The 26,846-nt window shown below is 41.5% G+C and overlaps 1 protein-coding gene and 1 pseudogene across 1 annotated transcript in view; both read left to right on the top strand.

Moving 5' to 3' along the window:
• The window catches only part of LOC126199555 (cardioacceleratory peptide receptor-like), a 385,883-nt gene that overhangs the window by 208,550 nt on the left and 150,487 nt on the right, over positions 1-26,846 (top strand). Inside the window, exon 2 of the mRNA XM_049936477.1 lies at positions 12,529-12,632. Coding sequence (XP_049792434.1) covers positions 12,529-12,632 — 104 coding nt within the window. The remainder of the gene's footprint in view (positions 1-12,528; positions 12,633-26,846) is intronic.
• LOC126199796 (5S ribosomal RNA) lies at positions 11,894-12,011 on the top strand (annotated as a pseudogene).

Below are 26,846 nucleotides of genomic sequence, written 5' to 3'. Positions count from 1 at the left end.
CTCTGTTTATAGCATTTTTAAACTTACAGAAAGTACTTGACAATAATGACTGGAACACAGTCTTTGAAATTCTGAAGGCAGAAGGTTTAAAATAGAGGTAGTGAAATGCTAGTTGCAACTTTTACAGAAAACAGACGGCACTATAAGAATCTAAGGAAATAAAATGGAATCCGTAATGGAGGAGGAGTGAGACAGGGTTGTAGCTTTTCCCCGACGTTATTCAATTTGTATATTAAGGAAGATATAAAGGACACCAAAGACAAAATTGGAGGAGGGAATAAAGTTCAGCGAGAATAAATAAAACTTTTGAAGTTTCCGATGACGTAATTTTATTAGACACAGCAAAGGAGTTGGAAGATCAATTGAATGTGATGGACAAAGTCTTGAATGGAGGCTATAAGATGATCCTAACAAAAGCAAAACAAGTGTACTGGAATGTAGTCTAATTAAATTAGGTAATGCTGCGGGAATTAGAGTAGAGAACGAAAGCCTAAAAGTGGTACATGGGTTTTGCTGTTGTCTAGCAAAATAATGAACAATAGTCGAGGCAGTGAGGGTATGAAATGTAGATTGCTAAAGTGAAGAAAAATATTTCTGAAGAAGGGAAATTATTAACACTGAATATAGATTTAAATGTCAGGGAATTTTTTTCTGAAGGTAATTTTTGGAGTGTAGGTTTGTATGGAACTGAGAAGTGGACGATGAACAGTTCAGACACGAAGAGAATCTACATCTACATGGATACTCTGCAAATCACATTTAAGTGCCTGGCAGAGAGTTCATCGAACCACCATCACAATTCTCTATTATTCCAATCTCGTATAGCGCACGTAAAGAATGAACACCTATATCTTTCTGTACGAGCTCTCATTTCCCTTATTTTATCGTGGCGATCGTTCCTCCCTATGTAGGTCGATGTCAACAAAATATTTTCGCATTCAGAGGAGAAAGGTGGTGATTGGAATTTCGTGAGAAGATTCCGTCGCAACGAAAAACGCCTTTCTTTTAATGATGTCCAACCCAAATCCTGTATCATTTCTGTGACACTCACTCCCATATTTCGCGATAATACAAAACGTGCTGCCTTTCTTTGAACTTTTTCGAAGTACTCGGTCAGTCCTACCTGGTAAGGATCCCACACCGCGCAGCAATATTCTAAAAATGGACGGACAAGCGTAGTGTAGGCTGTCTGCTTAGTAGGTCTGTTACACTTTCTAAGTGTCCTGCCAATAAAACACAGCCTTTGGTTAGCCTTCCCCACAACATTTTCTATGTGTTCTTTCCAATTTAAGTTGTTCGTAATTGTAATACCTAGGTATTTAGATGAATTTACGGCTTTTAGATTAGACTGATTTATCGTGTAACCGGAGTTTGAGTTCCTTTTCGCACTCATGTGGATGACCCCACACTTTTCATTATTTGGCATCAACTGCCACTTTTCGCACCATTCAGATATCTTTTCTAAATCGTTTTGCAGTTTGTTTTGATCTTCTGATAACTTTATTAGTCGATAAACGACAGCGTCATCTGCAAAAAACCAGAGACGGCTGCTCAGATTGTCTCCCAAATCATTTATATAGATAAGGAACAGCAAAGGGCCTATAACACTACGTTGGGGAACGCCAGAAATCACTTATGTTTTACTCGATGACTAACTGTGACCTCTCTGACAGGAAATCACAAATCCAGTCACATAACTGAGACGGTATTCTATTAGCACGCAATTTTACTACGAGCTGCTTGTGTGGTACAGTGTCAAAAGCCTTCCGGAAATCCAGAAATACGGAATCGATCTGAAATCCCTTGTCAATAGCAAAAAAAAAAATAAAATAAAATAAAATAAAATAAAATAAAATAAAATAAAATAAAATTGCTCTGAGCACTATGGAACTTCTGAGGTCATCAGTCCCCTAGAACTCAGTACTACTTAAACCTAACTAACCGAAGGACATCACACACATCCATGCCCGAGGCATGATTCGAACCTGCGACCGTACTTAGCACTTCATGTGACTAAAGAGCTAGTTGTGTTTCACAGGAACGATGTTGACTGTGTGTCAATAGACCGTTTCCTTCTAGGTAATTCATAATGTTCGAACACAGTATGTGTTCTAAAATCCTGCTGCATATCGACGTTAGCGATATGGGCCTGTAATTTAGTGGATTACTCCTACTACTTTCCTTGAATATTGGTGTGACCTGTGCAACTTTCCAGTCTTTGGGTACGGATCTTTCGTCGAGCGAACGGTTGTATATGATTGTTACGTATGGAGCTACTGCATCAGCATACTCCGAAAGGATCCTAATTGGTATACAGAATGAAAGCTTTCGAAATGTGATGCTACAGAGAATACTGAAAGTAAGCGTAAAAAACAAATTTGTGCAACAAATTTATTAGAAGAAGGGATAGATTGGTAGGATACCTTCTGAGACATCAAAGGATCACTAATTTAGTCACTTGTACAGGCAGACCAAGCGTTGAATACAGTAAGCAGACTGAGAGGAATGTAGATTGCACCAGTTATTCGGGAATGAGGTGGCTTACACTGGATACAGTAGCGTGGAGAGCTGGAGCAAACCAGTCTTTGGACTGAGGATCACACCAATAACAATTAGTTACATTATATAATACAATATAATCGGATTATTCTTTGTTTGTATTTAAGTTAGAGATACTTTGGCACTTAGCTGTAATTTAAGATCATAAATTAATGTATTTTAATAAATAACAAAAATAACTTTTGTTTGAAGAGTATACTTACATGTAATACTGCTAACTGATTTCTAATTTCTTCGCAATTTAGTTGTAGTACCAGATCTATTAACCCTTTGTTTCCTGACATAAGAAAAAATTTACTTTTTAACATTTTCTTTGCAGAATTTATGCTATTGTGGCCTCAAATGACGGTAGGATTTTTTGGAAAATTTTATTTTATTTTTCACAACTTTTTTCTCTCCTGGTACTCTGAAGTACCGTCGGACTCCATGGACAGAATCACAACATGCGCAGAAAAATGCTCCAATTTTTATAACTTGTACTTTATTCCACATAAATATTAAATATTTTTACATTAGAAAATTAATTAACAGAAATACGATATTTCTGATTTTTTTTTTAATTTCGCATAAATTTATTCTGGAGCAACTTCACAATACATAGTAACTTAGCTATACATTTTTGACAGGATATACATATCACATATTTAGTGATACCTCATGAAATTGTAGGAAACAGTTCTTTTTCTGATTGCAGCACAAATACACTTTACATGTACTACATTGTGGATGTGGTCTCGACTGAATTTTATTTTTCGCACACATTTCGCATCGTCCTCTTTTACAACTGAACACTACAAAATGATTTCCTCGGTTGCCAAGACGTACACCCTTCGCAACAGAAAAGTTACCCTTCCTTCTCTTTGGGAGAGTTATTTCATCTTTACCAGAGTTTCTCTTTTTGAGATTTGGCACTTGCTGTTCATTCATTAGCCCTAGTGCCACAGCACGCCTGAATTCCAGCAGTGGCAGTGCCCCATGTAGATCACTGAAAATGAAGTAAGCATTGACAAAAGCAATTTCTATTGCTCACCAGAAGAGACGGTGCCACCATTTCTTTGATCGCTTGTCAAGACCATAAGTTGAACGTAATCTGTCTGCATGATCCACACCACCCACGTTTTTATTGTAATCACATACAATAACTGGACATGGTATAGTCATACTATTTTCATCTTTCTGTTTTCTTGTCACTACGCTCTGTTCAGTGCCATGGAAGTTTGACGCAAAATACACTACTTTATTTTCCTTCCATTGAAATACTGTTAGGTCTAAAGATGACTCTCTGTGATTTGATTTAGACATTTTTCTTTAGGTAAATTCCCTAGGAAACCTTTCCTGTTTGTTCTAATTGTTCCACAGGCAAATGTATTTACGGATTTCTGTGTGAGAAAAAGTGGACAGAACAACTAGTGAGAGGTAACGCATTGTTGCTACAATAAAGTGTTCGCACAACCTGACGGTACTAATAAGTCCGCCTTATATTTTCCACTTTATCTCATTCACTTGTAACGTAATGCTTCAAACTATTATAAAAAAACAAAGAAGGTAAGTACGTACAATGGAAAACTCAACGGAAGTTTCAATAAATTGCGCACAAATTCAGGCAACACCATGGAAAGAAGCACATACAATCTTCTGTTTTCACAGCAGCGTGCAAAAAACAATTTCAAGCTCTGAGCGCCAGAGAGGTCTATGTATTGCACAATAACATCTATGAAACAGTAGAGCAGAGTTACTGTTACGTACCGACAGGCACTCAGATCACGAAACTGCACCACGAGAAAATAATGAGAGTCAAAACTTACTGGTACTTTTAAGTACCGTCAGGCAACAAAGGGTTAAAAAGGAAAAACTGTTCATCGCGCTGATCAGTAGCTTCTATTGGAATGGAAAATTTTTGTTCTAAGGATTTACAGTGACTGTAAGATATTCCATACGCACTCAGAAATATAATGCCAGAATTTTCACTCACAAATACATGTGCTATGGCACCTCCTTTTGTCCTGGAGTCATTACTGGTTTTCTCGGGCAGAAGCATCTGAATCCCTTCGATCGTTTCTTCACGTGGTTTAAAACGAGCACTGACATCCGTAACATGTTCAATAAAAGTTTTAAACGTGGCTGTTACTCAGCAACCATATACTAGTTTCAACATAAGATCTTACAGCCAACCGGTTGCAAATAAGTGTTAGGTACATTGACTTAGATTTCGACACCAAATGAGGGTGTCTTCATCACAATGAAACGTGGCAAAGGCAACGTGACAAAGGCAATGTCCAAAGGCTGGAATGTTTTATTTAACTTTTGACTTGAGCATTGCTCTCTAAATCTTGACCTCTGCTTTTTAGCAATGTAATTTTACGATTTATCAACATTTCATTCTGATGAAGACAACCTTGGAGGGTGTCGAAACCTAATTCAGTGTACCTAACAGTTACTTGCAACCGGTTTTCTGTTTAATCCTATGTTGAGTTCAGTAAAAGTGTAAAATACTCTCACGCTCAGAAAAAATCAGAACACTTTGAACGACCTGAGATAGAACGTTCATATTTACAGGACATGCAAAATAGTATTTTCTGGAGAAATGTGTGTCGGCCGGTGTGGCCGAGCGGTTCTAGGCGCTTTAGTCTGGAACCGCGTGACCACTACGGTCGCAGGTTCGAATCCTGCCTCTGGCGTGGATGTGTGTGATGTCCTTAGGTTAGTATTGTTTAAGTAGTTCTATGTTCTGGGGGACTGATGACCTCAGATGTTGAGTCCCGGCCTCGTGATGACTGGGTGTTGTGTGATGTCCTTAGGTTAGTTAGGTTTAGGTAGTTCTAAGTTCTAGGGGACTGATGACCATAGATGTTAAGTCCCATAGTGCTCAGAGCCATTTTTTTTTGAGTCCCATAGTGCTCAGAGCCATTTGAAACATTTTTGAGAAATGTTTAACATTTGAACTGTGTCGACTTGTCGCTGGTTCGGGGTCCACATACATATCGCGGAGCAATACCACCCACCGGTAAAATGTGCCTGCGGCTCTAGTTGTCACTATGTACCGAAAATAATGGATCAGTGTGACCGAGCGAAGAGGCGCAGTGGTTAACACGCTGGACTCGCATTCGGGAGGACGACAGTTCTAAGCCGCGTCCGGCCATCCTGATTTTGGCTTTCCTTGAATTCCCTAAATCGCTTCAGGCAAATGCCGGGATGGTTTCTTTGTTAGGAGACAGCCGATTTCCTTCCCCATCCTCCATTCATCCGATGGGAACGATGACCTCGCTGTTTGCTTCACTCCTCGAAATCAACCAACCAAACTAATGGAGCAGTGTGACTTGAACACACGTGCAGGATGCCCCGCGGACGTATACGCAAACGGTACCTTCAAATCAGTCAGTTTGCAAGAGGGCGCATTATTGGCGTGAGAGAATGTGATGCAACCATCTGGGAAATCGCTGCTCGTATGGGACTAAGTGTTTTGGCAGTGCCAATGGGTGTCTCCCGGAAGGTCGTAGAACACGACGAGATCGGTCAGGTCGTACCACCCAGACCACTCCCGAGAAGATCGACAGCTCATCCGAATGGCATTTCAGGACTGATCTGCATCCTCCTCGGCTCTGGCGCAACAGTGTTACGGTGTAACACACCATACGCTATCAAGGGTGGCAGTCCGTCGCCGTTTGTTACGGCAAGCGTTGCGTGCGTGTCGTCCACTTCTCCGCCTACCTTTGACGAATGTGCAGAAACATGGTAGACGTCAGTTGCGTATGGAACGACGTCAATGAGGGCAGGAATTGTATCAAATAATGTTTCCGGACGAAGCTAGGTCTGATTGTTTGAAAACGATGGCCGCATTTTGGTTTACGGCAGGCAGGGGAGGTGGCATCACAGTGACTGTATTCACACAAGACATACAGCTCCAGTTCAAGACCTTATGGTATGGGGTGCTATTGGGCACTACCACAAATCACGATACTTGAATGGCATCCTGCAACCCGTAGCCATACCCTTTCTGCAAGACACCCTACACGCCATTTTTTTAGCAAGATAATAGACAAAAATACGTTGTTGCAGGAACACGCGCCTTCTTGCTGTCACAGGATGTCAGCCTTTTGCCTTGCCCCGCCAGCTCACCAGACTTGACGCCAATCGAAAATGTGTGCGATATGGTGATACGACGGGTGCAGCCCCGTGACCCAGTGCCAACAACCACAGATGCTTTGGAACCAGCTAAATGCAGGATGGGTTTCTATGTCATAGGAGGACATTCATGCCTTTTACGCGTCGATGCCATCACGCATGGAACAAGTTATCAGGGCCCATGTGCCTACTAGGAAACAGGATACATGCTGAACAGAAAAAATGCTAATAATTTCTGCAAAACATATTAATTTACAAGTCGGGTAAATTTCAACGTCCTATCTTTAGTCGCTCAGGGTGTTCTGTTTTCCTTCTGAACGTGAGTGTACGTTTCAATGGTAATATAATTCGGAAATTTCTCTTGGAATGCTACAGCGCAAGGGTGTGCTTTCCAGTCATTCTTAACACAACTGTGTCCCTTGTATTCGTTTTGCCTGATCGAAAAGGACTGACAACTGACTTTTGTTCGAGATATTTTCTAAAGCAGGTTTTATTGCTTTCGCTTAGCTGCATGTGTCGGTCAAGTCTACAATTACTTTTTCCATTTCTTTATTTATATTCGCTGTATGTAAAAAAATGTGTCTTATTAATGCTAGCGACAAGATAAACTGGCTGTTTTTCCAACGCGGTTTGCAATTTGTCTGCCTAAGTAACGACATACTACTAGCAGCATCTTGAAGTGCCCCAAAGGTTGTGCGTAAACCAGGAAGTATTTCTGGCAAATTTTTCGTCTGCCACATGGGAACCTCAGACTACAAAAACATCATGTTATAAGTAGTTTATTTATAACAGGAACGTGGTGAAAAATAGATTTCACTGAAAACAGAAGATAGCTGGAAAGAAATTATAAGTACAAACGTCTCGTTACTGAAAGTATCAGGGAGCGACTGTCGAAGTCAGTGTACTGCGGTGTACGTGGCATGATAAAAGTGAAAAGATCAACTGGGGTATTGTTTGCTGTCAGTGAACCCTAATCGATAAACATAAATCGACCCAGCATAGAACAGAGACTAAACAGGATTAACGTCGCTGACAGCTGGGACACAGACAAGGGTAAATAGAGAAGGAGGGCGTTCCGACACTGCACCGTGTGATTTATGTGTTCAGGAAGGATTTCGAAGAATTTAAATATGAGAAGGTTATAGAAAATCGGAGTTCTGCATGGAGATTACCTGAAAAGTGCGTAAAACAGAGATTACTAAGCAGGGGTCTGCTTGAACCCTGAAGTTCCGTTAGATTATAAAGCTTTGTGCTATGAGGATTTTAATATGTTACATTACTCCTCCTTCATTACTTCCTTATCATCACATACAAAAATTTTATGCTTTATGTGACATCCATGATGGCGACAAGTACTGAAGAACCAGACGCAGTATGCTTGTAAAAATGTTGCTGGATTCGTAACTGCCGAATGTAAGAGGGATGACAAAATTTTACCAATGGGCTGCGCCTTCTTATTTTGGATCGATTAGTGGCTTACAACGGTGCTGTGGAGCGGGGATTTTATTCAGTAGTGTAACACTGGTAGTTTAATTTTTGTACTTGCAAAGCTTTTAGGCCTATATGGCTTCTGCTAAAACCAACGCCCACGTACAGTCGGCTGCGTAGAATAAAATTACTCTCTTTATGTGTCTCAGAGCGCATAACTCTATAGCTAATAGCAATACATTCGTACTGGTGTTAGACGTAAAATTTAGGTGCTCTCTTAAAATAAAATCAAAAATACGTACCGTCTTACCATTGTGATAGGCCTGAGACTGTCGTAGTTGGTAAAGAAGATGCTTAATTCGTTGCGGGTAGTGAATACAACACATGCAACTCAGATTTTTTACAACTTTTTGTTGGATTTTCAAAAATAGATTTTCTCAAACGAGGTACAGATCTAGTTCACTTAATCTCTTTTTATATTAATAATTTTATTTTTTACTAGTCTCTGGCGTACTGCGAAGCTGAGTAAAAGATAATTTTAAAGTTAAAAGTAAATCTCAGGAACACTTCATCTGACTAAATGACATCATTTCAGTCGAGATGACTGTCCTCTAGATGACTATGAGAAATTTATACAGTAATTTCGCCAACGTAGTGCTTGGGATCAGCTAATTAAGATATTAGTAAGAATTTTAACGCTACTAATGGCTTTAAATATTATGCCTTGCCATTTAGAGGGAACTGGTTGCGAAGAATCACTACTATGGCTTCTCAGAAACTCGTATGTTAATAAATAACATACGAGTTAAGATGTTTGTTGAACATCGCTGTTCATCTGTGACGCATTTCACTCCAAGGTGACAAAGTCATGGGATACTTGCTAATATCTTGTCGGACTTCCTTTTTGCCCTTTGTAGTACAGCAACTCGACAAGGCACGGACTCAACAAATCGTTGGAAGTCCCCTGCAGAAATATTGAGCCATGCTCCCTTTATCGCTGCCCATAAATGTGAGGTGCACGGTTTTGTGCACGGACAGAGCTCTATATTATGACCCATAAGCGTTCGACAGGATTCATGCTGGGCGATCTGGGTGGTCAAATCATTCGCTCGAATTCTCCAGAATGTTCTTCAACAAACCGCGAACTGTTTATGGTCCAGTGACATAACACCGTATTTTTGGAACATGAAGCCCATGAATGCCTGCAAATTGTCTCCAAGTAGACGAACATAGCCATTTCCCAGTGAATGATCGGTTCACTTTGACCAGAGGACGCAGACCATTCCATGTAAACACGGCCCACGTCACTATGGAGCCACCACCGGCTTGCACGGTGCTTGGCTTCATGGCTTCGTGAGGTCTGTGCCACATTCGAACCCTACTATCAGCTCATTTTGATACCTGCACTTCATTCTTTGTCTTCCAGTCTTCTTGTTCTGCCTTGGTTCTTGTACATATTGTATATTACCCGTGTTTCCCTATAGCTTACTCCCATATTTCTGAGAATTTAGAACACATTTTATTATGCTGAACTCTTCTAGGTTGACGAATGCTATGCCCTTGTCTTGTTTCCTCTTCAGCCTTCTCTCCATTATCAAGAGGAACGCGAGAGCAGCATGTCTGGTCCTTTACCTTTCCTAATGCTGAACTGATTGTCTCCCAACTCTTTCTCAGTTTTCTTTTCCATTCTCTTTCATATTATTCTTGTCATCAGCTTAAATGAGCAAGCTGTTCACCTGACTGTGCGACAGTTTTGCAGTTATTTGTCTTTTCTATCTTTGGAATTGTGTTCGATGATAAGTCACCACAGCACCTAACAGTGGAATTCCCAGTAGTATCTTGATGTTACCACCGTTACCTTAAATTTCACCGAAGGTTTTTGATTTTTCTGTATGCCGAGTCAGGCCTTCCGACGATCATTCCTTTTGCGAATTCTTTATATCTTCCCGACATACATTTCGCCTTGGCTGCCCTGGATTTTCTGTTTATTTCATTCCTAAGTGATTTACGTTGCTGTATTCCTGTCTTTCCCTGAACATTTTTTTGTACTTCCTTCTTTCATCGATCAACTGAAGTATTTCATCCACTACCATGGTTCCTTCGCATTTTCCTTCCTTGCACTTTGTCTGTCCAACATCTATGATTGTAGTTTTTAGACATGACCTGCCTACTCTGGTGTTCCTTGTAGCAGTACCAACATCCTTAGTGCACTTCAAACATATCTCCTAATTCGTCAGTACTTCAGAATCGGTCCTCCTTCCACATTGATTCTCTTACTCCAGAATACCACTTCCTTCCAAGTTGATTCTTTCGGATGATTCTCTTATACTTCAGCCTACCCTTCATCATTTCTAAATCGATATGTGAGTCTATATACGCACCTGGTTACACTTTAAAATCCAATATCTGTTTCCCGAATGATGAATTCCTGGTGGAATATTCCTCCAGCTGGACCTTCCCGTGCCTCCCGTTCTTTTCCCAGTGTATCTCCTTCTCTTGTGATTCTAGAACAGAATATTCGTTGTAACCCTTGGAAATTTATTTCACAATTCTATTAGTCTTTCTCCTCTCTCTTTTCTAATGCCAAGGCCATATTCTTCCGTAACCCTTTCTTCTATTCCTTCCGCTTCAACCGCGTTCCAATCCTCCATAGCTTCCTTTACATACAGAATGAAGCTTCATTATCCTCGTATACGTCCTCTATCTCTTCACTTTCTGTTTGCGATGTAACTTGTATACTATCGTTGTTGCCGTTGGTTTGCTGTCAAATGTGATGAGATCAAACCCGTCACTGAATCATTCATAGTAGCGAACTTTCTGCCCTATTTCCCTCTTCGTGACGAATCCTACACCTGTTCTACTATTTTCTGCTGCTGTTGATATTATCCTATAATCGCCTAAGTAAAAATAGTTATATTATTTTTTTCACTTCACTGACCCCGATTCATCTATATTGAGCCTTTGCATTTTCGTTTTCATATTTTTAGCTTCCCTACTACGTTCAAACCTCTGACATTCCATGCCCAACTCATAGAATGTTATCCTGTCGCTGATCATTCCATCTTTTTTACATGGTCACCACCCCATTGTCAGTCCCCTCCCGGATATCCGAATGGCTGCTAATATGGCATCCTTCGCTAGTGGAGAGAACATAATGTCAGTTTTTTTTCAGTTGCAAACCACACGTACTGTGGATATATATTATACGTCTTTATTGCTTTGGTTTCCATTGCCTTGTACAGCCACACGTCGTTCGTTATTGCTGATCCTTCCACCTTTTAGGGTCATTTCCCACCTCAAGGGCAACAAAGTTCCCTGAAACTTCACTCACTTCTCTACCCTTTCAGACAAGGCCGTTGGCAGGACGAGGGTGACTTAGTGTGTTGGAAGCCCTCGGCTGACATAGTTGATGATGTTTGTTCAAAATTTAAACAGTGGCGGGCTTCGAACTCGTGATCCAATACGGCCAGAGTAGAAGTGAAAGACCCTACCGCTAGACAATTTGTACATTCCCTCAAAAAAGTTTGCATCAAATCAGCTCTGATCCGGAACTGAGACAATTTTTATGCCCTTTGTGACCATCAAAATATTAGCAGTGAGAATCCACTGTTGTCTGCAGATTCTGCTTCGGCCCCAGGGTGATTATTCTTTGGCACCAGTGTGGTTATTCCCAGATAACAGGTGCAGATATCCTACATAGTTGCTGGTCTAGCAATCAGCAGTCGTTTGAGCTACGATGTCCAGGTGTGCTCCGTTTATATATTATGAATCTATGGACAAATTGGGCAACGGCCTTGCTGCAGTGGATACACCGGTTCCCGTCAGATCACCGAAGTTAAGCACTGTCGGAAGTGGGCGGCATCTGGATGGGTGACCATCCGAAACGCCATGCGCTGTTGCCATTTTTCGGGGTGCACTTAGCTTCGTGATGCCTACTGAGGAGCTACTCGACCGAATAGCAGTGGCTCCGGTCAAAGAAAACCATCATAACGACCGGGAGAGCGGTGTGCTGACCACACGCCCCTCCTATCTGCATCTTCCCCTTAGGATGACACGGCGGTCGGATGGTCCGGGTGGGCCACTTGTGGCCTGAAGACGGAGTGCTTATATGAACAAATTAGAGAAATGAAGGTGTAGCCCTATAACCCCGAAGCTGCTGCACAAACAATAGCGGGATGTAGTCAGCCCTTGTGAGACTAAATGAGGAGCTACTTGACTGAGAAGTAGTAGCTCCACTCACGAAATCTGTTAACGGCGGGGAAGGCAGTGATCTTTAGGTACCGTTAGAAGGAGTTTAGATTTTTTTGAAAGATACACATTCAGCAAATGCAGCATTACTAAAGAGGTGACCATATGACAAAACATTTGTTTTTTAACTTAATTCCACGTTTACTAAACAGTGCGTACCTTTTTTTTCAGACCTGACGGTCGGCCTCATCAATGTGTTGACGGACATCGTGACGAGGATCACCATTGTATGGTACGCGGGCAACGTGGCCTGCAAGATCGTACGCTTTCTTCAGGTAAGAAACCACCGCGACCAAAGTATGCATGTCATTCTCGTACAGGTATAGCGATGAACTTACGCTCTGATGAAATTCTTGTTTGGCAGCTTGAGCTTCTTCTAGAACACTGAAGAAGGAAAAATGTTCCATTACTACCATACCATCGTAAATTGCACTACTCCAAACTTATTCAGAGAGAGTCATGATTTATAGGTTAACCAATACTTATTTACAATTATTAGATCTCCAATGGTATGTTACCGTCCGCGGTGGCCGAGCGGTTCTAGAGGCTTCAGTCCGGAACCGCGCTGCTGCTATGGTCGTGGGTTCGAATCCTACCTCTGGCATGGAAGTGTGTGATGTTCTTAAGTTAGTTAGGTTTAAGTAGATCTGAATCTAGGCGACTGATGACCTCAGATGTTAAGTCCCATACTGCTTAGAGCCATTTGAACCATTTGAATGGTATGTTACGTACCGGATTACACTACTGGCCATTAAAATTGCTACACCAAAAAGAAACGCAGATGATAAACGAGTATTCATTGGACAAATATATTATACTAGATCTGACATGTAATCACATTTTCACGCAATTTGGGTGCATAGATCCTGAGAAATCAGTACCCAGAACAACCACCTCTGGCCGTAATAACGGCCTTGATACGCCTGGGCATTGAGTCAAACAGAGCTTGGATGGCGTGTACAGGTACAGCTGCCCATGCAGCTTCAACACGATAGCACAGTTCATCAAGAGCAGTGACCGGCGTATTGTCACGAGGCAGTTGCTCGGCCACCATTGACCAGACGTTTCCTTTTGTTGAGAGATCTGGAGAATGCGCTGACCATGGCAGCAGTCGAACATTTTCTGTATACAGAAAGGCCCGCACAGGACCTGAAACATGCGGTCGTGCATTATCCTGCTGAAATGTAGGGTTTCGCAGGGATCGAATGAAGGGGAGAGCCACGGGTCGTAACACATCTGAAATGTAACGCCCACTGTTCAAACTGCCGTCAATGCGAACAAGAGGTGACCGAGACGTGTAACCAATGGCATCCCATACCATCACGCCGGGTGATAAGCCAGTATGGCGATGACGAATACACGCTTCCAACGTGCGTTCACCGCGATGTCGCCAAACACGGATGTGACCATCATGATGCTGTAAACAGAACCTGGATTCATCCGAAAAGAAGTCTTTTTGCCATTCGTGCACCCAGGTTCGTCGTTGAGTACACCATCGCAGGCGATCCTGTCTGTGATGCAGCGTCAAGGGTAACAGCAGCCATGGTCTCCTAGCTAATAGTCCATGCCGCTGCAAACGTCGTCGAACTGTTCGTGCAGATGGTTGTTGTCTTGCAAACGTCCCCATCGGCTGACTCACGGATCGAGACGTGGCTTCACGATCCGTTACAGCCATGCGGATAAGATGCCTGTCATCTCGACTCCTAGTGATACGAGACCGTTGAGATCCAGCATGGCGTTCCGTATTACCCTCCTGAACCCACCGATTCCATATTCTGCTAACAGTCATTGGATCCCGACCAACGCGAGCAGCAATGTCGCGATAAGATAAACCACAAGCGCGATAGCCTACAATCCGACCTTTATCAAAGTCGGAAACGTAATGGTAGGCATTTCTCCTCCTTACACGAGGAATCACAACAACGTTTCACCAGGCAACGCCGGTCAACTGCTGTTTGTGTATGAGAAGTCTGTTGGAAACTTTCCTCATGTCAGCACGTTGTAGGTGTCGCCACCGGCGCCAACCTGTGTGAATGCTCTGAAAAACTAATCAGTTGCATATCACAGCATCTTCTTCCTGTAGGTTAAATTTCGCGTCTGTAGCACGTCTTCTTCGTGGTGTAGCAATTTTAATGGCCAGTCGTAAATTCTACGAGGGTTTAGTAATCTAGGAGTAACAATGGCTAATACGATGTATGAAAACAATTGGCATTCAAAGCAGCTTACAGTCGTCTCGCAGTTGATAAATGTGCATCCTGTATTGTTTTCAAGGGATCTTATACTATTGTTTCTGCAAAATAGATGCAACTTCAGGTAACGATGATGGTGCTTGATACCATGAAGCACCCTTCTCTCCAGAGCAGAACACGACCTTTCAATAACACTGAGTTCCGGTGACCGTGGTGGCCCGGCGAGACACGACAATCCATATTCATGATCACAAAGTCGATCCTAGACAAAGCTAGTTATCTGAAATATCTGAACAGTGGTCCTATTCTGTATTGTTCAAATCGATCGGTGCAGTAGATCAGCCTCGGTAATGACGTCAATTTCGGTTCCTTTTCCGAAGTTCCTATTCAGTAAACATGTGAGACCTGTTACCGATCGATCCTCTTGCCGTGTTTCTGACAACTGTACCGAGAGGTTTTGGATTTCGGTATGGCCCTCTCGTTCGGTTCGATGTGATTTATTTACACCTAGACTTTGTTATTTTAAACATATTGAGATGCTTTATCTTCGGATTTAGTGATTGCATTACTGATGATACACCAGGATCCGTCCAGGTGTATCATAATAGACCATTTTCCTTTGTTACAAATAATCTTTGCACTGTTGTTACTGTGAATGATTATAACATAGAAAACGGTTTCCGTCAATATTCTCACAAAATACCTTTTATTTTTACATTTTTACATTATTAAATTTCTACAGGTCACCTCTGCTTACGTGTATTACATGAGTGTTAGCGAAAATTACTAGTGACTTCGCGTACATTTTTCAGCAAATGGTTTACTTATTAATTATGGAAACGCTTTTGAAACTTTTAAGTAACAATACAAAGGCATTTTGTGAAACAAGATAGTGTAAACCTTCCAAAATTTCGTGCATTTACGTCTTACGCCCGCATCATTCGGCAACGAAATCAGCCTGCGTCTATCTTGAATGAAATTATATGGAAAAGCACTACAAGCAAGTGAACTGTAGTAGCACAGTGGGTAAGGGAACGAACTGGTGCGTGAAAGGTTGTAGATTCGTTTACTGCTACGTACCAAACTACTTTTTCTCCTCTTATGAGACTTCGTTAACCGTCAGAGTTAAGCATTTTTCTAGCAAATTCGTCGTTGTTTAGACGTAAGAGCGAGCTTTCTCACTAGTGAGTACCTTAGATTTCGTGACTTCCATATGTTTAATAAATGAAAGATGAAATTGCTGTGCTTCAAACAACTGACAGTGACATTTATACTTTTTCTTGTCATAAATAATTCACCAGTTTCTTTCTGAATACGTAGCGATTTCCGAATGTGTGCTCAGACAGGAATCTAAAAACACAACTTAAATTACTGTGATTGAAACTAGCAGCAATCGTCTTTATACTTTAGCTTGTGACAAGTATTTATCTGTGATCGAATCCTTAACAACAGTAGACGGAGGTGAAAGACTCCCGCCACAATATTTTTGTACTCTAGCACAATATACGAAACATATTGATTAATCAGATGCATGTTATAAACTACAATCAACTAACTTCTATAGCTGCACTCGCTAACGCTCTCAAAAAGCTTTTTTTTTTGTAATTTTGATTTTATGAACCAAATCGTTGATGTATCATATAGGGAAGTAGGCTAATTCATCATTTGGATCTCTAGGAGAGAGGTACGACCACATTCTATGCAGGTTATTATTCTCTGACACTCTCTTAACAAATTTTTCGGTTTCGTGGAGATGTGTTCCGTTTATGCAACTAACTGAAGGCAATTTGTTTACTGCCATACGCTTTTCGCTTCTTTTATTTGTGAAGCATCTTCACGAATAAAAGCAGCGAAACGCGTATGGCAGTAAAGAAACCGCCTTCAAATTCGTTGCATAGACGGAACGTACCTCCATGAATTTGAAGCAAGTAAGCAACGACGGGAAACAGAAAAAATTACGAATTTTTCAGTTGCTTGTTTACATGTACTTGTACAGTGCGGTACTACGCTCCATTCATAACTCATATTCCGAAACGTAAAATCCAAAACAAGACGTCGATGCGAATGAGAACAAAATGACATAATGGGACATTTATGACGGTGTCCAGAACACAGTGAATATTCTATCGTCATCATGCATTCATAGAAGCACGTGGTCAGCGAAATTTGAACAGTATTACGTACTCTGACCGCACTTTTCGGCACTGTGAAGAATAGCGTGCCTGTGTCGACTGCTAGTCGCTTCGCGTTCGTGCCGCTGTGGCGCTGCAGTGCGCTTGCGCGGATCTGAGGCAGATTGCTTTTCATTGGTTGGCGCGAGGAGAACTGACAACAGGGTCACTGTTCGCTAGGACCGTTCGGCATCGCTTCGGAAGTGCTTACAGAATAATGTTCGGGCTCGAACCCAAGACCGTTCGGTGCGCTAGAGTACCGAACCGATCGCCAAATGGCGGAATGATACACAATAGGACTCCAGGAGCCCTTTAGTCTTGGAACATAGCATCACCCCCATTGCGGAGCAAACGTTGTACCAGGGCACGGACCTCATCACCCAAAAGGGTCATACAGTGCTTGGCAGTAATGCGACCTTGCGGAGTAATCGTGGGGCCCTAGGAATAACACGTTACGGCTGCCAAAATCATCACTGAAGTCCCCCCATCTTTCACTCTTGGGACGTGAGCCCGGCCACAGGTTAGGAACAGTGTGAAAGTGGACTCATTCGAGCAAATAACTTTCTTCTATTGGTCCGTAATCCTGGTTTTGTGGCTTCAGCACCACATTTTCCTCCTGTGGGCTTTTGCATTACTGATGGATGGTTTTCGAATTCCAACTCGCTGTGCAATTTTATGTTCTGAATGACCCTTCCTTTTTCTTTTGGTGCTGGCTGGGTTCGCGAATGCTACATTCAGTACTGCAGTGACGTTTTGTCCTCTTATTTTTCGTCACAATCCCCTACCTGTGTCAATACACATTTCCGTCCACGTTGTGACTTAACGGATGAGGTTTTTTCCCTTTTCTGTGTGCTGCATAAATCTTCGATACGTTGCCTCTTGAAAAACAAAACACTTCAGCTACCGTGGTTACAGGAACTCCCACCATACAAGAACAAACAGTTTTCCAACGCTGGAATTTACGTATCTCAGACATAATGCATTCACCACTGGATAGAACACTCTTCGCCGCGCGGGATTAGCCGAGCGGTCTGGGGCGCTCAAGTCATGGACTGCGCGGCTCGTCCCGGCGGAGGGTCGAGTCCTCCCTCGGGCATGGGTGCGTGTGTTTGTCCGTAGGATAATGTAGGTTAAGTTGTGTGTAAGCTTAGGGACTGATGACCTTAGCAGTTGAGTCCCATAAGATTTCACACACACAGAACACTTTTCGGACCAGGACTGAGGTTTACAACGTATTGAGGATATTCCACAGATGCCGTTCGTGGTCAAATTGAACGAGATCATCTGCAAGGTTGGCTACCATATGCATTTATAAACATTTATTACGGTGTTTCCTTATTGTTGTCCAATCTCTGTACCTTACTCAAATGAATTAAAATCAAACAAGAAACTTCATGGTAAGTACTCACAATTTTTGCTTGATCCACCGACCCTATGGTTTTTCCTACTCACACCAGGCCAATTATGGGCCATAACCGAAAGCTTTCCCTTCTGTGTCCATTACTAATCTTTTGAAATAATTTGGAGCCTATACAGGATGCTCAAGATCTCATCCACAAACGGGAAGAAATAACAGGTCACAGCAAAGAATAATTCTTGTTAATCCATCACTCGTGATTTATGCGCATGAGACATTTGGAAATTTCCGAGAACTAAAACATGAGCACTTCAAGTTCACTTTATTAAAACCAAGTTCAAATAAATTGCCAACACGTGACTGAACAATTTATCATGAACATCGTGAGATACTTGATAATTTAACAGCAGTGGATGTTCAGCTCCGTTTTGAATTGCAAGATTATGTTACCAAAAAATGTGTAAGTGATTCTGGCACCCTGGAGTCATGTGGTGGCAATCGGAGCAAAGCGCACCTCACGCCTGAGACACACCCAAGGTAACAAAATCAAGGGCAACGAAATTAGGTGAACGTACTGATCAAGCTCCTACCGTCTGTTTAAAAAAAATGTTCAAATGTGTGTGAAATCTTATGGGACTTAACTGCTAAGGTCATCAGTCCCTAAGCTTACACACTACTTAACCTAAATTATCCTAAGGACAAACACGAACACCTATGCCCGAGGGAGGATTCGAACCTCCGCCGGGACCAGCCGCACAGTCCACGACTGCAGCGCCTTGGACCGCTCGGCTAATCCCGCGCGGCCACCTGTTTCCAAAATTTGCCACCTGTCCCAGCACCACTGAAACGTCTTAGGGTTCCATGAGGCTGGAACCAAATGTTAGCGGAAAAATTTTGTGGTTGAGAGCAAGATGTAATCATCGCTCCAGACTTGGGCAATACGATTATTAAAACAAGAATCAAGTGTAACGTACTACATACCTGTGAATAATAACACCTACTTTGCAGTTATAGTCAGTATCATATTGATGATGAAAAATTTCACAAACTCCATACGATGTAAGAAATCGTGTGTTCCTAGTACTTACAGTTTATGGAGGCGGCGCATGTGAAATTATGACGCGGTATCACGGTCCAGTTTTGTAAAATATGCCACAACACTTTTGACAGAAGGTGTACTGTTTGTAGTGGTGGGCAGCCTTAAAATCTGGTGTTATTACATCACTCTTCCTCCCCCAACATTCTCAGGAATAAGACTCGTTGTTACTCGAAGAGGCCAAAGGCACTCAGTGACAAATGTTCTGGGGAAGTCTATCTTCGAACAGAAGCTCCCAAACACAGTGAGTCAATTTTTCCGTTATTCTCCGCCACACCATGATAAAATGCTAGTAACTTTAAATAATTCACAATCCGAGCTGGAAACGCAGTTTTGCACCTCCAAAACGACTGATGAAGTACACTGAGTGCATAGAAACGCACCAATACTTACCACTTAGTTACTGTGCTCAGTGTGTGAACATAACTCATAAATAACGCTTTGAAAATAATAGTCTAGTTGTGTTCAAACAATGACGGGAATTTCATAGTTTCGCTTGATGTATTAATACGATTCGTTTGGTTTTTTCGTTATCGTGTCGTTCAAAGATGTTCAAAAAATAATTTGTACCGGATATCTGTTGTCATCTGTTAGAATGTACTAAATGTTTTGGTAGAATCAACGATTACTTTATTGTGTACAAAAATGGCTCAGGGAAATTGTATTAAATATTTCAGAATAAAGTGGAGCAAAAATATTAAATACCTCTTTTGGTGAGCTTTCTATGAGTAAAACAATGGTTTACGTTTGATATAAGCGTTTTGAAGAAGGCCGGGAAGACGTTTAAGAATACAAATGACCTGGAGGCTGCAGCACATCATCAACAGATGGAATTGTGGAAAAAGTGAAAGAAGTGATTATAAACTATCGGTGAATCACAACCAGAGAAGTCGCTGAAAAGTCGGACACATCAATCGCCTCATGCCATGAAACTTTTCCTATGTATTCTATATGAAATGTGTGGCAGCAAAGTTTTTTTTTCCGAAACTGATGGACTTAGAAAAAAAAAGAGCCGTTGCAAGTAACTCGGTATTCACTAGATGAAGTAAAAAACAGTAGAGAACTACTGTAACATGTCACAACAAGAGACGAAATAGAAATTTGCGAACTTGACGGCGGAATTAAGACCCGGTACTTCCATCGGAAGCATTAAGTACCGCAGAGATAAAAAGAAACCTGACTTAGTGCTGTCGAAAGTTAACGTTATACTCTTTTTGTTATTTTATTTTAACGGTATAATGCGTCAAGTGTTCTTGTTATAAGGTCGAACGATCAATAATTATTATTTACAACAACGTAAGCGTGAAGCATTTCGAAAAAAAGTCCGGATTTGCTGTGAAACAACTGACAGGTTTTACTCTATGGTAAAGCCCTCGCTCACACTTTGTTGCCTGTTCGCTAATTTGTGTCCAAATTCAATACTGTATTGTATCCCAGCTTCCATATCCAACACACATGACCTCATGTGACGTTTCCCTGTAACGAAAACAGGGCGTCAGGTGTAGATGAAATTAAAAACGTATCGTGGAGAGAGGAGTAAGCTAATCCAAATAGAGAGTTCCAGAAGTATCTCGGAGATTGGAAAAAGGCTGGCATAAGAGTTATCTAATGGAACTGCTTTTCAAGCGGTTAGCTTTGTTAGGCACGAATAATTATTTTTTTTTCAAAAAAAGCAAAATTTATCGTTGTTTCTCGGACGCAATTCGTATTCCTTAACAAATATGTTCGTATCTAACATCACAAATTTTTCTCTGAGTCTATTCTGATATTAGTCATAAGATATGTAAGACAGTATCTCGCTCTTCTCTTCAATGTGAGGAATAAATTTCAGAATTGCTCTTCTCCAGAAATTCCTGTGAAATCTCGAACATCTGATCACAGTGTCGTTAATTACGTTGCGTCAAAGTCCTGTAGTATTTAGAACGCCTGAAGGGCGCTTTTGGCTTGAAGCCGCTTTGCACACAGAATGTGACTGGGATTTCCAGGCTGGCTCTCCGATCTCTGGCTGGTAATCGAACTGCCGCTTCACAACAAAAGGCATTGTACTGGCACACAGATGACCGTCTCTGCTCAAGTGCTCCCGAACGAAGCCGCGAGGAAATGGTTAGTGGGTAGCTCAGGTCCAGTTTCCCCCCAGGAATCTCTGCGCAGCTACGTTTTATACAAGTACCAGCACCTGAATGTTTGAACAGCACTTCTGAGAAATTCGTTACTAGTTGTGCTCTTGAAAATCTGCAGTTAACTCTGTTTCACTCCAAACCCTGCATTATATAGATTATTATACCCAATGCTATCTTGTCTAAATTAACATTTCTAGAACCGCGAGTATAATTCTGTAACGTTTGTAATTGTAACAGCATCCAGCCACAAGCATGGTTTGAAAAGATTTATTTGAACAGAACCAGGGCGGATTTCGGTTTTCTTACATGCCAACCCGTTTTTGGATGTGCACTATCGATCAACTACTTCTCAATAATGTTGTCTGTTTTTTTTCTACACTCCTTACCATCGAGCTTACGATTATCGTTTGACCAACCGCCATTCTCTCGGCTTACCGGAGCACGACGCATCTGATCTTGCGGTATGTCCCGCTACATCTCTCCTGCACAGCTGGTGGCTACTTTTGATGTCCTCTTGTAATACTAATATTTCTCCAACCCGTCGTGCTCGAGCCTGTCGTGCTAGAATTTTTCCAATCTCGTGGTGGTGCCTTTAGCAGCGTGAGATATTCAGTCTACCATTGACTCCAAAGACTGTCATTGACTCCACACCAACGTGACCACTCTACATTTCACACTTTATTGTTTGGCAGTGTGTTCATAGCGCCACTTCCACGCTATTATTCTCCCGTTACACTCTCGAATAGCTCGTGGGGACAAGCGCAAACATGAATCTTTCTATGAGAGTTTCGGTTTCTCTTATTACGATGATCATTTCTCCCTATGCAGGTGGGCGCCAACAAAATATTTTTTCCATTCGGTGCACAAAGTTGGTCATTATAAAAGTTTTGTATTTATGGTGTCCTGTAGCCTTTACGAAGCTTGTGAATGGCACTGTATGCATACCCACATACAAGCGCGATACCATTCCGGCCAACATAAAACAAACAGTAAAAGAAGGTGGCTTGTCCATATCTATATACTCAGTGTCATTCACTGGCTTCGAGAACAGATCTCGCCGCAACAGAAAACATCTTTATTTTAAAGACTGCCTAACCCCCGCCACAATCCACAACTCGCTTATCATACCCAGTGATACTCTCTCCCCCAATTTCGCAATAATATAAAACCATCTGCTTTTCTTTGCATACTGCGCAGCAATATTCCATAAAACGAAGAACGAACGTATTAAAGGCAGTTCTTTCCATATTTTAACTTTGTGCGACTAAAATACACTCTTAACCATTCGCACAACATTTTGAATGTCATTGTTCAGATTTAAGTCGGTCGTAAGTGTAATAGCAACCTAGGTCTTTAGTTGAATTGACAAACTTTAATTTTTTAAATTATAATGTAACCGAAACTTAATGGAATTTTTAGTCGTCATGTGGTGGACCACAGACCGTTATTTGTTTGTTTCTTTAGGGTCAGCTGTCACTTATCGATCCATGCAGATATGTCTCGAAATCTGGCAGAAAACCCAAAGAGATTCTGGTCATACATAAAGCACACCAGTGGCAAGGCGCAATCAATATCTTCACTGCCCGATAACAATGGTGAAGTCACTGATGACAGTGCCACTAAAGCAGAGTTATTAAACAAGGATTTCCGAAAATCCTTCACCAAAGAGGACGAAGTAAATATTCCTGAATTCCAATCAAGAACAACTGCCAAGATAATAAACATAGAAGTAGATATCCTCGGTGTAACAAAGCAGCTTAAATCACTTAATAGAGGCAAGGCCTCCGATCCAGATTGTATACCAGTCAGGTTCCTCTCAGAGTATACTGATAAAATATCTCCATATTTATCAATTATATTCAACGACTCGCTCACAGAACGACTGGAAAATTGCTCAAGTCACACCAATACCCAAAAAAGAAAGTAGGAGTAATCCGCTGAATTACAAGCCTATATCACTAACATCGATTTGCAGTAGGGTTTTGGAACATACACTGTATTCGAACATTATGAAGTACCTCGAAGAAAACGATTTATTGACACATAGTCAGCATGGTTTCAGAAAATATCGTTCTTGTGAAACACAACTAGCTCTTTATACGCATGAAGTAATAAGTGCTATCGACAGGGGATGTCAAATTGATTCCATATCTTTAGATTTCCAGAAGGCTTTCGACACCGTTCCTCACAAGCGTCTTCTTACCAAACTGCGTGCCTACGGAGTATCGCCTCAGTTGTGCGACTGGATTCGTGATTTGCTATCAGAAAGGTCACAGTTCGTAGTAACAGATGGAAAGTCATCGAGTAAAACAAAAGTAATATCCGGCGCCGCCCAAGGAAGTGTTACAGGCCCTCTGTTGTTCTTGATCTATATTAATGACATAGGAGACAATCTCAGTAGCCGTCTTAGATTGTTTGCAGATGATGCTGTCATTTACAGTCTTTTAAAGTCATCAGATGACCAAAACGACTTGTAAAATGATTTATATAAGAAATCTGTATGGTGCGAAAAGTGGCAATTGACCCTGAATAGGGAAAAGTGTGAAGTTATTCACATGAGTACTAAAAGAAATCACCTAAATTTTGATTACGCGATAAGTCACGCGAATTTGAAGGCTGTAAATGCAACAAAATAATTAGAGATTACAACTACAAATAACCTAAATTGGGACGATCACATAGATAATATTGTGGGTAAAGCAAACCAAAGACTGCGATTCTCTGGCAGAACACTTAGAAGGTGCAACAGGTCTACTAAAGAGACTGCTTACACCACGCTTGTCCACCTTATTCTGGAGTATTGCTGTGCAGTGTGGGATCCGCATCAGGTGGAACTGACGGACGACGTAGAAAAAGTACAAGGAAGGACAGCTCGTTTTGTATTATCGCGAAATAGGGGAGATAGTGTCACAGACATGATACGTGAATTGGAGTGGCAATCATTAAAACAAAGGCTATTTTCTTTGCGACGCGATCATCTCATGAAATTTCAATCACCAGTTTCTCCTCCGATTGCGAAAACATTCTGTTAGCACCCACCTACATAGGGAGAAATGATCATCACGATAAAATAAGAGAAATCAGGTCGCGCACAGAAAAATTTAAGTGCTCGTTTTTCCTGCGTGCCGCTCGAGAGTGGAACGGTACAGGGACGGCTTCAAAGTGATTCATTGAACCCTCTGCCAGGCACTTTATTGTGAATAGCAGAGTAATCACGTAGATGTAGATGTAGATTTAGATCTTGTCTGAATCATTTTGCAGCTCTATTGATCTTCTGATGACTTTAATTGAAGGTAAATGACAGCAGTATCTTCAGACACTAGTGTTCAGTGTGTGTGTTATCTTTCCTTCTGTAGTCCTAGAACAGAGGTTTTAAATTTGACTCTACATCGCTTATCCGTTGCAGTTTGCCTTGAAAATGGCGGGGGTGTGCTCCCACCGAAATATCGGCGATCGCTCTTAATAATACCTGGCTGAATTCCTGTAAGTTGTTTGAAAAAAATGCAGTCAGTTTTAAGAATGACAACTTCATACACTTTCCCACTCCGGTTGACACATAATTGTGATTCATTTAGTTTCATATTCGAAAAAAAAAATCTTTCACACATTATGTTGATCGAAATATTTTACCACGTTTGCAGCTTCATTACGGAGACGTTTAAGCATGTTCACAGGAAACAACGTAGACCTCCTGAGAATCATACCGTAGATCATTCAGTCCCATCCGCTCATGCACAGGGGAGCTTTCAACTGAAGTGTCAAACGATCTCGAAATTAACTCAGAAACAGATGTAAGACTCGCAGTGTCCTCAAATCATTTAGAAAACTAGCCTTGTTATTCTGTAAAGACCACAATAACTTCTTCAAACTTTTTTTTTTTAACGGTAATGTGTTTATGGAAATTGGTGGTAGTTTGTTTCTGAATTTGTCGTTCCCACAGTGCGGCTTTTTACTAAATGCATCCCTGTCGAATGAAAGATAAATTGTTTCTCACATTCAATAGTCTTATTGTGGGCAGTTTTCAGTGAAGTCCACCTAAAATGCGAGGTTTGCAATCCATACCGGAAGTTCTGATTTCGTTATTTCTCTTTTCCGTCCGTAGATTCAATAACAGTGGATTTTAAATCGAAAACTCATTCCAGGCACCCCCCTTGATTAAACCAATGTACATTGCAGAAATATTATATATATTGAAAACTGTTGCTACTAAAAGTGGAATAACGGGTGCGATTTCACAAAATTTACTGTTAGTATTGTTAGTTTCATCACGTGCTTCACGCTTGCAATTTTAACATCAAGTGCTTCTTGCTACACATAACAATGAACGCTGATTACCGATCACTTTAATTTTTTGCTCTTTCGTCAACTAAATCTTTGCATGGTGCTGTCTCTTGTTGTGCAAACAGCCCCTGGACTTGTGAACTTCTTTCACATCGTAAATAAAAAGAGAAGGGTAAACAGCCCTAATAAGTGATTGTACCGAAATGAAGAAAGTCATGCCGACCGAAAAGTTCTGCAATTTTAAATGAAATGTCGCACTAAACTGAGTAATTCGGAGAAGTACCGAGCGAAGCCGAGTCAGGCCGATCCTCGGCCCACTCGAGGCCAACATATCATGTTTTCCTGCAGTTGACACCTGACTCCTATAACGCGAGTCAGAGAACCTGTAGCACAGTCTCTGACTCTGACTCGGACCCCTCACTATCTCTATACTAAACGTTGGTCCTGTCAATGATACTGCAGATGGTAAACTAATTCTTCATCTTTGAAGCAAGACTACCTGCTTTTACCACTTTAGACAGTTGCCGAGAACCAGGAAGAATCTCTTCTAATTCAAAGCGACCCACTTAATCGGTAACGATATGAGTAACAATATGAGCTACCACCTGCGCTTGGAAGCAAGCTGTGCTCTTCATGGCATCTCGAAGGTAGCGTTCCATATCTGGTATAAGACCACCCTCTATGCACACAGGGTGTAAACTGGAGTTCTACCTCAACTTTGTACACTTATGACAAAGAGGCTCCATTTGCACCAGACATTGAAGCTCTCAGCTATCAGTAATCCCACGTTCTGTTAGTGCCTAGATCTTGCAGGCTGAGAGGCTTCCAGAGAAACAGGATAGACGATTGCAGATGGCCTAGCATTATTATTAGCCACAGACAGCACTTGTAACCGGGAGACTTTCGACAGATGTTTCAAGAAGTCTTCCGCAGCGGCTCACACCTTGTAATGAGGTGCGACTCGATCACGGGTGAGGGGTCAACATCAATGCAGGCATTAACCGGACCGAAAACAGCGGTGGTCTTAGCAAACAAAGCCTTGGACTTACTGGGAGTACCATTTGACTTCCAGCTACATCCCTTTACCGCTTGGTTTCCCAAAATGTGTTCCGCGGAACAATGAGTAAGTGCTCCACAAAAAACTATTAATAACATGATGGTTCCCTCCATCGACATTTTGCACGATACTGATTTCTTTAAAATTTAATTATGATTTCTGTGTTATTAGTTATGATTTGAAATTAAAGTAATCTATGAATAAAACGAGCTTTTCGT

Source organism: Schistocerca nitens, chromosome 8 (assembly GCF_023898315.1).
Source record: "Schistocerca nitens isolate TAMUIC-IGC-003100 chromosome 8, iqSchNite1.1, whole genome shotgun sequence".
Classification (NCBI taxonomy): Eukaryota; Metazoa; Arthropoda; class Insecta; order Orthoptera; family Acrididae; genus Schistocerca; species Schistocerca nitens.
The sequence above is the reverse complement of the archived record's forward strand: the minus strand, read 5'-3'. Positions and strand labels throughout refer to the sequence as shown.